This window comes from Priapulus caudatus, unplaced genomic scaffold (assembly GCF_000485595.1).
Source record: "Priapulus caudatus unplaced genomic scaffold, Priapulus_caudatus-5.0.1 Scaffold779, whole genome shotgun sequence".
NCBI lineage: Eukaryota > Metazoa > Priapulida > Priapulimorpha > Priapulimorphida > Priapulidae > Priapulus > Priapulus caudatus.
The window spans coordinates 77,837-88,454 of record NW_014577840.1 but is presented as its reverse complement, the minus strand read 5'-3'; the positions used below and the strand labels follow the sequence as shown (position 1 = coordinate 88,454).

The following is a 10,618-nucleotide window of genomic DNA, read 5'->3' as shown; positions in this document are numbered from 1 at the left end:
TTAAAATACATTTGAAGCGCGATTAAAAACCAATCTGATTGGCTGGAATTCAATCGCGCTTAAAATGCATTTTAAGCGCGATTAAAAACCACTGTTCTGATTGGCTGGAATTCAATCGCGCTTAAAATGCATTTTAAGCGCGATTAAAAACCACTGTTCTGATTGGCTGGAATTCAATCGTGCTTAAAATACATTTTAATCGCGATTAAAAACCACTGTTCTGATTGGCTGGAATTCAATCGCGCTTAAAATACATTTTAATCGCGATTAAAAACCACTGTTCTGATTGGCTGGAATTTAATCGCGCTTAAAATACATTTTAATCGCGATTAAAAACCACTGTTCTGATTGGCTGGAATTCAATCGCGCTTAAAATACATTTTAAGCGCGATTAAAATAGGTAGGTTTTGGCGGTAATGGCCTTCCATAGGGTCCTGGTAGCCACCGGCTAGATCGCTGGAAATAGTGATAATAGCTACGCGCCTCTAGTTTCGAGAGAAAATTGAACAATCGTATAATAGATATATACAACACTAAAATGGATGTGATTAAATCATCAGGTAGTCGCCCGGCCTCGTTACACAAACCCACACCTCGCCACACTATAAGTACGGGACTCACTAACTAGAAATTGACCGAGAGCTGCACCGTTCTTATCATTACTCAGATGGATCAAGAAATTGTGCACTACCCCACCCACCCCTAGGTATTCGCTCAGGCTGCGGACTATTCGGGGAGTGACCAAGTTTCTCTTACTCAGTGAGGGGTTAGTTTATGCTCTCTAAATTAAAATCAAAGTTTAAACAATTAAATTAATGCAATAGCTATTTCATCCATTTCGCAAATGTTGGACATATAGGCCTATATAATCATTATTAGGCCTACATTACACATATTTATACTAGGCACGCACGCGCGCACGCACACGCACACGCACACGCACACGCACACGCACACGCACACACACACACACACACACACACACACAATCTTATCAGATAAGAATTTGAGGATGTACATTTAGTGCCGTTAGTACTTACTTTTCATGTAAAAAAAATTTCAACAAAAATTTTACAAATATACACCATGGAAGATTCGAGACGTAGTCAATGTAAAAAGCGGTGCGAATCAGTTCCCTTATACCGACTGCATATATCACTGGCATACATATTACTCGATCCTGGGTAGGTATATCAGTATGACATGGAGTGGGATATTGTTTCAAGCTTTCGATAACGGAACATAAAACCAGATGTAACGAAGCCAGCATAAATTTATTATGCATGAATAACATATACACGTATTCATTCATAGGTTAGTCCAGCTATGTATATAGACATTGAAATCACTTTCTCTGCGAGAAAGAAAAATTCGGCGGGAAACTGTACAACGCATAGGAAAATTGTCAATAAAATTCTTTCCATTTCCTACAACATTCAAGGAAAATAATACATTTACTGAATATGACAATGTTTATTCGTGCAATGCTCATCACCGATTAAAATGTACAAGCTCAAAAAATATTTCACTGTAAGTGTTGCCTCCATCACAGCTGTCAATATACTACAACCACATAATTAATATTTCCACTATAAAGTAGATAGAATCGGCTAGGCGAAAAACACCTGTCAGGCGAGTTGTGTACAAACGTTTGATACAAACATCGCTTCATCATGATGCTGTCAGGATATAGAATTATTTTTCCGATCTGTGAGCACACTACTGCATAGCCCGACAGGTAACACCACCGCCGCCAGCGCCTGCATATAGACAGAGCAGGTATATCAATATTGATTAAGAGTAGATCTCTATTATCTACTCTTGATATTGATATACCTACCCGGGTATGGAACACGAGAAAAGCAGCAGTTACTTGTATTACTGCTAGTCAGGCAATGCGCCCCTCTCCCTCTAGTTGCCGTACTAAATTTACAGTATCAATAGATACTAAACGTGACGGTTGCACGGCACAAATTCATTCGCTATCCCCCACGAATATGATGGCGGGGGGGGGGGCTAACGCGCGGACGGAAGGAAGAGTGGGAATCCAACATAAACGCGGGCGTTATATCATAGAGATTGGCGATGTAACGATTAGAGGACACCATCAATTTTGCAGATGAGATTCTCTAGAGATTAGTATGCTGGGCGTGCGCTCCCGTACAACGACATTACAACACCACATTGGCTGCAGTCACACCACCGCGTTCTACCAAAAAAGTCGACATTATTGGGGAATATCTCGAGACAAAGAAAAACGAATAATGACGGAAACAATGAAAGCCAAGTACGCGTTGTCTCACTCCTCTATCATGTTTTTCCTCACTCTTCTAACGCATTTCCTTTATCTCTCTCTCCCCACCACCACTCCTTGTTCCTCTCAGCGTTACATATTCTTTATCAGAACAAACAAGACTATAGGATTATATGATGCCACTGATGATTGAGGACAGGGGCAGATAAAAATTTGATTAATTAAATTGATCATACAATAAGTGTTATTTTTCTTTCATTTTAAAACGGATTAATTGACTTCTCTTCTCCACAAGCATCACTTCCTATGATCCCCCGTCGTCCTCCCCTGACCTTAGGAACTGGCTTCCTATCCCCCGTCGTCCTCCCTAACCTCAGACATTGGCTTCATATCACCCTATCGTCCTTCCTTTGCTCTTGGCCTTTGTTTCATCTCCCCCATTGACCTTTCCTTACCTTGGGCGTTGGCTTTATATCCCCCTATCGTCCTTCCCTGACTTTGGGCCTTGGCTTCATATCACCCTATCGTCCTTCCCTGACCTTGGGCGTTGGCTTTATATCTCCCTATCGTCCTTCCCTGACCTTGGGCCTTGGCTTTATATCCCCCTATCGTCCTTCCCTGACCTTGGGCCTTGGCTTTATATCCCCCTATCGTCCTTCCCTGACCTTGGGCCATTGCTCAACCCCTTCAGCACTTGGCCCACCAGCCACGTAACAAATCAACTTGATTTCATGATATAGTTGAGATTTATATACAAAATTGTTGACATTGAAAATTAGCGACTTCGCACTGACATCGTTACTTACGTACATCACACATCACTGAAATATCACAAGATAAATATACATATACAGAAATATACGATACATAATTAGAGTTTGGCATGTCATGCCGCTATATAATTGGCAAGCTGTGACAAAAGCATAACAACAGCACGCCAATCTTTGACAACAGTCATTACTGAGAAACACGGCACCATGTTGACAGTATATAGAATCACACAGACACTTATGCAAAAATAACTCTATGAATGCAAGTTTCGGCAGAATCTTATAAAAGAGGTAACATGGCTAAGCAAGCAGGTAGTTACACATAAAGGCAGGAGTGCAGAATGTAGAAAACTCTATATTATGCATTCCTGATAAAGAACCTTCCATGCGAATGCATATATATATATATATCGATATAACACGGTACAACACGTTCGTATGAAATTACTATAGGAGTCTCAACGCATGAAAAAAATTCTCAAAAACTATCAGCGACATTCCAGCGTGGAATGACTGTGTATAAATATAACCCTCCCCTATCCTTAGCAAAAACGGACGGACCTATGGCGTATTTTCGTTCCATTTCCTCGTCACTACTTTTAACCATTACAAATATATTTCTGCAATAACACTGCAGTACAATATGAGATTACTGCTGTCGACACGAAAATAAAGTCATAGTAATAGGAGCAGCATTCAAATTCACCACGACACATAGTTAAATTTTGAAAAGTAGCTATTCAGATATTATCGGTTAAATAAATGCATGCACCTGACTAGGAGTTATCCAGCTGCATGCAACCCACTTAAAAGTGATTGGCGTTTTACACAAGCTGGAATGTGAAAATGTCAATCACCATTTGTACACACCTGTTAAAACGTGCTATGCATTCACTAATTCCTTAGTGCCACACACATTAACCCACAGTAGTATCCATAATATGAGAAATTATTGACCAGCTAATGCAGGTCACCATAATAAATGGCATATTACAGCAGACCGCTTGACCAAACTCAATCGTGACATTACGTTTGATTAACTTCATCAAATCGATCATTCTGACATAATCACTAGATGGCTAGAACCTTTCCTAAGCAACTTCTTTCTAATATACTGAGACACAGTTTTTTAATTGATTTTTATACATTTAATCATCATATTATAAAAGCGGCGGCAATGTGTTCTATATGGCAGAAAATCGCAGCTTTTTATCGGTCATGGTTTATAAGAGCACACAGTTGCACTCGGTGAACGTAATTAAGGCAAGCAACATGTATCCACCGATTCACAGGTGAATATACCTTACTCCACGTTCCACCTAGAAGTAGTCGTAGATGATAAAGGACTGCAGCAGTTGTAATGTGCCACAGAGGGCGCCACATATCACTGACATCTAAAGCCTTCAATATGAGACGAACAGTTGAACAGCTCTTTTATATGTGCATGACTACTACCCTGACTATATCAGACCTGCCCAGAGCACAAGGAAATGCGAATCCACATTTGCACTTTTGCCCCCAATGCACCGGAAAGTGAATAATATTCAAGAAATCACAGAAGAGAGCATTTCCCAATGACCGATTTCTTCCCCTGAGTGCGTCTCTTGTTTGGGTGCAGTTGGATGGTCTGATGTTTTTCATTGCCATTTCTGTTATCGATGCCATTTCCCGTCGTGAACACGTCTGCAACAGCACGTAAAAAAGCTGCATGTAAACAGAGGTTTTACGAAATCTATATCATCCAGAATAGTACAAGCACTTCGAAGCCGGCGCTATTTGCACACATCCACGCTTGAACCAATTAAGTCAGTTTACTAGCTTTGCGCTACAGCACTGTGACCAATTTTCACGCTGGCTGTGCCATGAATTACGCATAGCACTATGCCAAATAAGGCAGTCTACATGCAATTAGCGAGGGAGGCAGCACGCAGTTACTACAAAGCGCTGAGCTTAGTTGCACCGTCCAATCAACAGGAACAATAACTCAGCCGCTTACACTAAATGGTGAAATTGCAAATAGAAAATAAACACGATGACGAACGCAGCGTGGCAACTGTGGTTAACGCTGCCCAGTCAAGAAGTGACGTGGGAAGAGAAAGAGAGCCGTAACTAGATACAACTAGCTAATCGCTAGTTAGCAACAGCTAATCGCAGGCTCTCACCTGTCTGACCTTATATTGACGAATACTGAATCCTGAATACTATCGACCTGTAAAACTAACCCGGATCTACAAAGAACTTCGTGACGTACAGTTGCACTGATAGCACATCATCAGCTACGCATGGACAAGCTGCAGTACTGCAAGGCTAGATCAATATTGAACAATGTTGGTTTACACAAGAACAGTACTGCTCCCATTCCCCATCACCGCATAATGGCAATGCTAACGAAGAAATCAGATAACTGTCATCGTACAATGGTTGTGATAAAGACAGGAATTTACAAGTGAAATGCATGTGATGCAACTTTTTCCAATGACAGGTCACGGTTCAAGGTATTTATTTGTGCATAAATAAACTGACAACATTACATAATTTGTAACTCATTTCAGCGTGTTATGTTATTTTTGTCTGTTCTTATTAAATTTATAACAATATAATATAACAAACGCTACATGTAATAAGCTATATTGACCAACTCGTCTATCTTGTGATTTACACTTAGAATTACAAAACTAAAACGTGACTCTCCTGTGTTTACCATTTCTGCTGCGTTTGCTCACAAGGCATTTATTCATCCCCAGTTTACTTGTCACGGGTTTTCTGCACCTCGTGTAAGCTTACAGTATGCAATATTGCCCCTTACAATATTGGTCCTTGACATTTTAAATTAGTGAATAGCTACTTGTTCCTACACAGACTTACCAATACTTACGCTCATAGGGTCTATGTCCCCCAGGGTACTGCCGGAACGTACCCTGGTAACGCTCCGGTATACCGGAACGTACCCTGGTAACTATTTGATATGGTTAGGGTTAGGGTTAGGGTTAGAGTTAGGGTTAGGGTTAGGGTTAGGGTTGGGGTTAGGGTTAGGGTTAGGGTTAGAGTTAGGGTTAGGGAGTAGGCGTAGGCGACTCCCTAGACTCGTTAGTGAAGTAGGCAAGGTACGGTCTGGCATATTAGATAGTACCAGGGTACATTCGGGTATACCAGACGTACAGCATAGACCCTCTCAGCAATACTTACTTGGTCCACCGATTCTCTGCATTTGGCCATCATCTACACAGCTGTTCATCAGTAACATGTATTTGTCAGACAGATACCTGAAAACTGAAGCGAAGACACATGTGGTTTACTCTAGATTTCGTACAAGCTTCCAAAGCCGACAAGTATTTCACATCTATTTCACAGCCACATTCGAAAAGTTTCGCAGAGTCAGTGTTACGTGCTGGCAATCGACCTCCACAAGCTGCATTGTGAACGTGTCTCGATCGCCCACGTTATTACTCATGTAACCTCTGTTGTCATGGATACGTTACGACAACCACTCTCGCTGACATAATTCACAGTGCTGCCTGCAGCCCAGATATTAGTCACGGATAAGCAAGCTGCAATACAAAACAGCAACTCAAAGCAATGCTGTGTTGATTCAACTTCAAACGTAATCATAATTGATAATAACCAACCGTCAAATAGATTTACACAGATTCGTACACAGCGATAAATGAATACACCTATAAACATACAACGAAATACACTTCGATGCATACCTTCGTCGACGTGTAGGTTTTCCTTCACAGATGTCCGATAAAGTCGCAGCTTCAGTCGCTTAGCGAGTGCTTCCGCCTCCTCCCTGTAAAACATGCAGCGATAGTCGTGATGAGGCTTGCTAACGACCCGAGCATCCTGCATCCACCCTAATGAATCAACTATCCCCGGCAAGCTATAATGGTACCAGGATGCTGGGTGCGCGAGACTAACGAAGTGACGTACTTATCGAACATAGGGACGAGATGCGAACCAGGATGCACGCTGCGTGAACGACCTACGTCTGTAAAGGTCAGTCACGGAAAAACTCAAAGGGTGCTCGCTATAACTTATATAGAGATGGTTTCACTTGATAACTGCCTCACTAGGAAAACGCCAAAGGTTTCGTTTATAGACAACTGTCCATTTTATAAAACTGGTTCCACTGTATGATTGCCACTCTAAGAAAACCCCAACTGTCCTGTATAGGCAGGTGCCCGTTCTATAAAGGTGTACACTAACAGAGGGTTGTCTGTATACGTACTTGTTTACTACTGACTGTTCCACCAAGTCCATCTTATTCTGTACCAGTACACTGGGCACATAGCCACATTCAGCTTCCACCTGAAACAGCAAGCAAGCACTAGCCACGTCAGCACAGATGCTCACTGAAAGCATTAAATACAAAGTACGCGTAGTAGCAAGGTGAATAAAACTCATTAAATAAGTTCATTCGGTTGGTAGATAATCGAGCTATCTTGGTTAATTTTTACTCAACCGTGTTGATCAAAACGTACTGCTGACGTTGATCAACATGGTTGAGTAAAGATTAACCAAGATAGCTCTAAGGTGAATACAAGTAGACAACACGGGTGTATAAGAGACTTGCCAGAATAGAGTGGCCTATGGTAATGCATAATGGTGTTTCTATTGTGTTTCGTCATTTCTGCTGCTGTTGTTATTGTCGTTGTTGTCGTTGTTGTTGTTGTGTTGTTGTTGCTGCTGATGTTGTTGGCATCGTCGTCGTCGTCGTCGTCATTGTTGGTGTTGTTGGTGTTGTTGGTGTTGTTGTTGTTGTTGGTGTTGTTGGTGTTGTTGTTGTTGTTGGTGTTGTTGTTGTTGTTGTCGTCGAATAACCACGGCAATGCAGAGCAGTCGGACATCATTCTCCCCCATACTAACCACAGTGCTAGAACGTGTGGTGGGTACACTACCCTCTCTCCCTCTCACAAACATGGACAGTGCTAGAACGTGTGGTGGGTACACTAGAATCTCTGTCTCACACAAACATGCACAGTGCTAGAACGTGTGGTGGGTACACTACTAGAACCCCTCCCTCTCACAAACATGCACAGTGCTAGAACGTGTGGTGGGTACACTACCCTCTCTCCCTCTCACAAACATGCACAGTGCTAGAACGTGTGGTGGGTACACTACCCTCTCTCCCTCTCACAAACATGCACAGTGCTAGAACGTGTAGTGGGTACACTAGAACCCCTCCCTCTCACAAACATGCACAGTGCTAGAACGTGTAGTGGGTACACTACCCTCTCTCCCTCTCACAAACATGCACAGTGCTAGAACGTGTGGTGGGTACACTACCCTCTCTCCCTCTCACAAACATGCACAGTGCTAGAACGTGTGGTGGGTACACTACCCTCTTTTGTGCAGAGGGAAGGGTTTGCGAGTGTACCACTACACGTTCTACGCACTGCATGTGCATGTTTGTGAGAGGGAAGGGTTCTAGTAGTGTACCCACACACTTCTAGCACTGTCCATGTTTGTGAGAGGAGGGAGGGTAGTGTACCCGACCACACGTTCTAGCACTGTGCATTTTGTGAGAGGGAGGGTTCTAGTGTACCCCACCACACTTCTAGCACTGTGCATGTTTGTGAGAGGGAGGGGTTCTAGTGTACCACCACACGTTCTAGCATGTGCATGTTTGTGAAGAGGCAGGGTTTCTAGTGTACCACCACACGTTTCTAGCACTGTGCATGTTTGAGAGGGAGGGTTCATAGTGTACCACCACACGTTCTAGCACTGTGCATGTTTGTGAGAGGGAATGGTTCTAGTAGTGTACCCACCACCGTTTCTAGCACTGTGCATGTTTGTGAGAGGGAGGGTTCTAGTAGTGTATACCCCACCACCGTTCTTAGCACTGTGCATGTTTGTGAGTAGGGAGGGGTTCTAGTGTACCCACCACACGTTCTAGCACTGTGCATGTTTGTGAGAGGGAGGGGTTCTAGTAGTGTACCCACCACACGTTCTAGCACTGTGCATGTTTGTGAGAGGGAGGGGTTCTAGTGTGTACCCACACACGTTCTACGCACTGTGCAATGTTTGTGAGAGGGAGGGGTTCTAGTGTCCCCACCACACGTTCTAGCACTGTCATGTTTGTGAGAGGGAGGGGTTCTAGTGTACCACCACAACCGTTGATAGCAGCTGTCCATGTTTGTGAGAGGACAGAGAGGGTTAGTGGTACCCACACCTCAGCTGCTTCTAGGCACTGTGCATTTGTTGTGAGAGGGAGGGGTCTCTAGTAAGTGTACGGCATCCACACGTTGCTAGCACTGTGCATGTTTGCTGAGAGGAGTGGTTCTGAGTAGTGATACCCCACCACGTTTCTCGCACTGTCAAAGGTTTGTGAGAGGGAGGGATTTCGAGTGTACCACCACACGTTCTAGCACTGTGCATGTTTGTGAGGAGGTGAGGGGTTTTAGTGTACCCACACACACGTTCTAGCACTGTGCATGTTCTGTGAGAGGGGACGAGGGTTAGTGTACCCACCACACGTTCTACACTGTGCATGTTTGTGAGAGGGGAGGGGTTCTAGTAGTGTATCCACCACACGTTCTCAAGCACTGTGATGTTTGTGAGAGGGAGGGTTCTAGTTAGTGTACCACCAGCAGTGAACGCACACGTTCTAGCAGCTTGTGCCATGTTGTGTGAGAGGGCGGGGTTCTAGTGTACCCACCACACGTTCTCATGCCAGTGTGCATGTTTGTGGAGCGAGAGAGATTCTAGTGTACCCTCACCACAGTTCTCAGCACGTGTACACATGTTTGTGAGAGGAGCAGAGGGTAGTGTACCCACCAACACGTTTACGCACTGGTGCATGTTTTTGAGAGGGAAGGAGTTCTATAGTGTACCCACCACACGGTTCTAGCACTAGTCGCCATGTTTTGAGAGGGAGGGAGGGTAGTGTAACCCACCACACGTTCTAGGCACTGTCATTTTTGTGAGAGGAGAGGGGTTCTAGTGATACACTCTACACGTTTCTATGCATCTGTTGCAATGTTTGTGGAAGGGAGGGGTTCTAGTGTATCCCACCACAGCGTTTTCTAGCAACTGTCGCTTGTTTGTGAGAGAGGGTAGGGTTCTAAGTGTACAGCCACACGTTCTAAGCAACTGTGACTGCTATGTTTGTGGAGAGAGGAGGGGTTCTAGTGTTACCCACCACACGTTCTTAGCACTGTGCATGTTTGTTGGAGAGGAGTGGTTCTAGTAGTGTACGCAGCACACGTTGAGCACTGTTGCATGTTGTGAGAGGGAGGGGTTCTAGTCGTGTACCCACACACGTTCTAGCAGCTGTGCATGGTTTGTGCAGAGGGAGGGGTTTCTAGTGTACCCACGCACACGTTTCTAGCACTGTGCATGTTTGTGAAGAGGAGGGGTTTCTAGTAGTGTACGCCACCACACGTTCTAGCACTGTGCATGCTTTGTGAGAGGGAGGGTTCTGTAGTGTAGCGCCACCACACGTTCTTAGCACTGTGCATGTTTGTGAGAGGGAGGGTTCTAAGTGTACCACCACACGCTTCTAAGCATGCTGTTGCATGTTTGTGAGAGGAGGGGTTCTAGTGTACCCACCACAGTTTACGTTGCTTATGCACTTGTTCGCATGTTTGTG

At 43.9% G+C, this 10,618-nt stretch overlaps 1 protein-coding gene across 6 annotated transcripts in view; it reads right to left on the bottom strand.

Moving 5' to 3' along the window:
* Positions 1 to 1,255: 1,255 nt before the first annotated feature.
* Positions 1,256 to 10,618, bottom strand: part of LOC106813475 (ras-related protein Rab-23-like) — a 36,735-nt gene continuing 27,372 nt past the window's right edge. For 5 of the 6 annotated variants that reach the window (XM_014817614.1, XM_014817613.1, XM_014817616.1 and 2 more), the window contains 4 exons: positions 7,256 to 7,335; positions 6,735 to 6,817; positions 6,211 to 6,294; positions 1,256 to 4,707 (listed from right to left, as the gene is read on the bottom strand). In XM_014817614.1, the coding sequence (XP_014673100.1) occupies positions 4,577 to 4,707; positions 6,211 to 6,294; positions 6,735 to 6,817; positions 7,256 to 7,335 (378 nt within the window). In that variant the 3' untranslated portion in view covers positions 1,256 to 4,576. The remainder of the gene's footprint in view (positions 4,708 to 6,210; positions 6,295 to 6,734; positions 6,818 to 7,255; positions 7,336 to 10,618) is intronic. The other variant, XR_001394472.1, reaches the window with a different exon arrangement.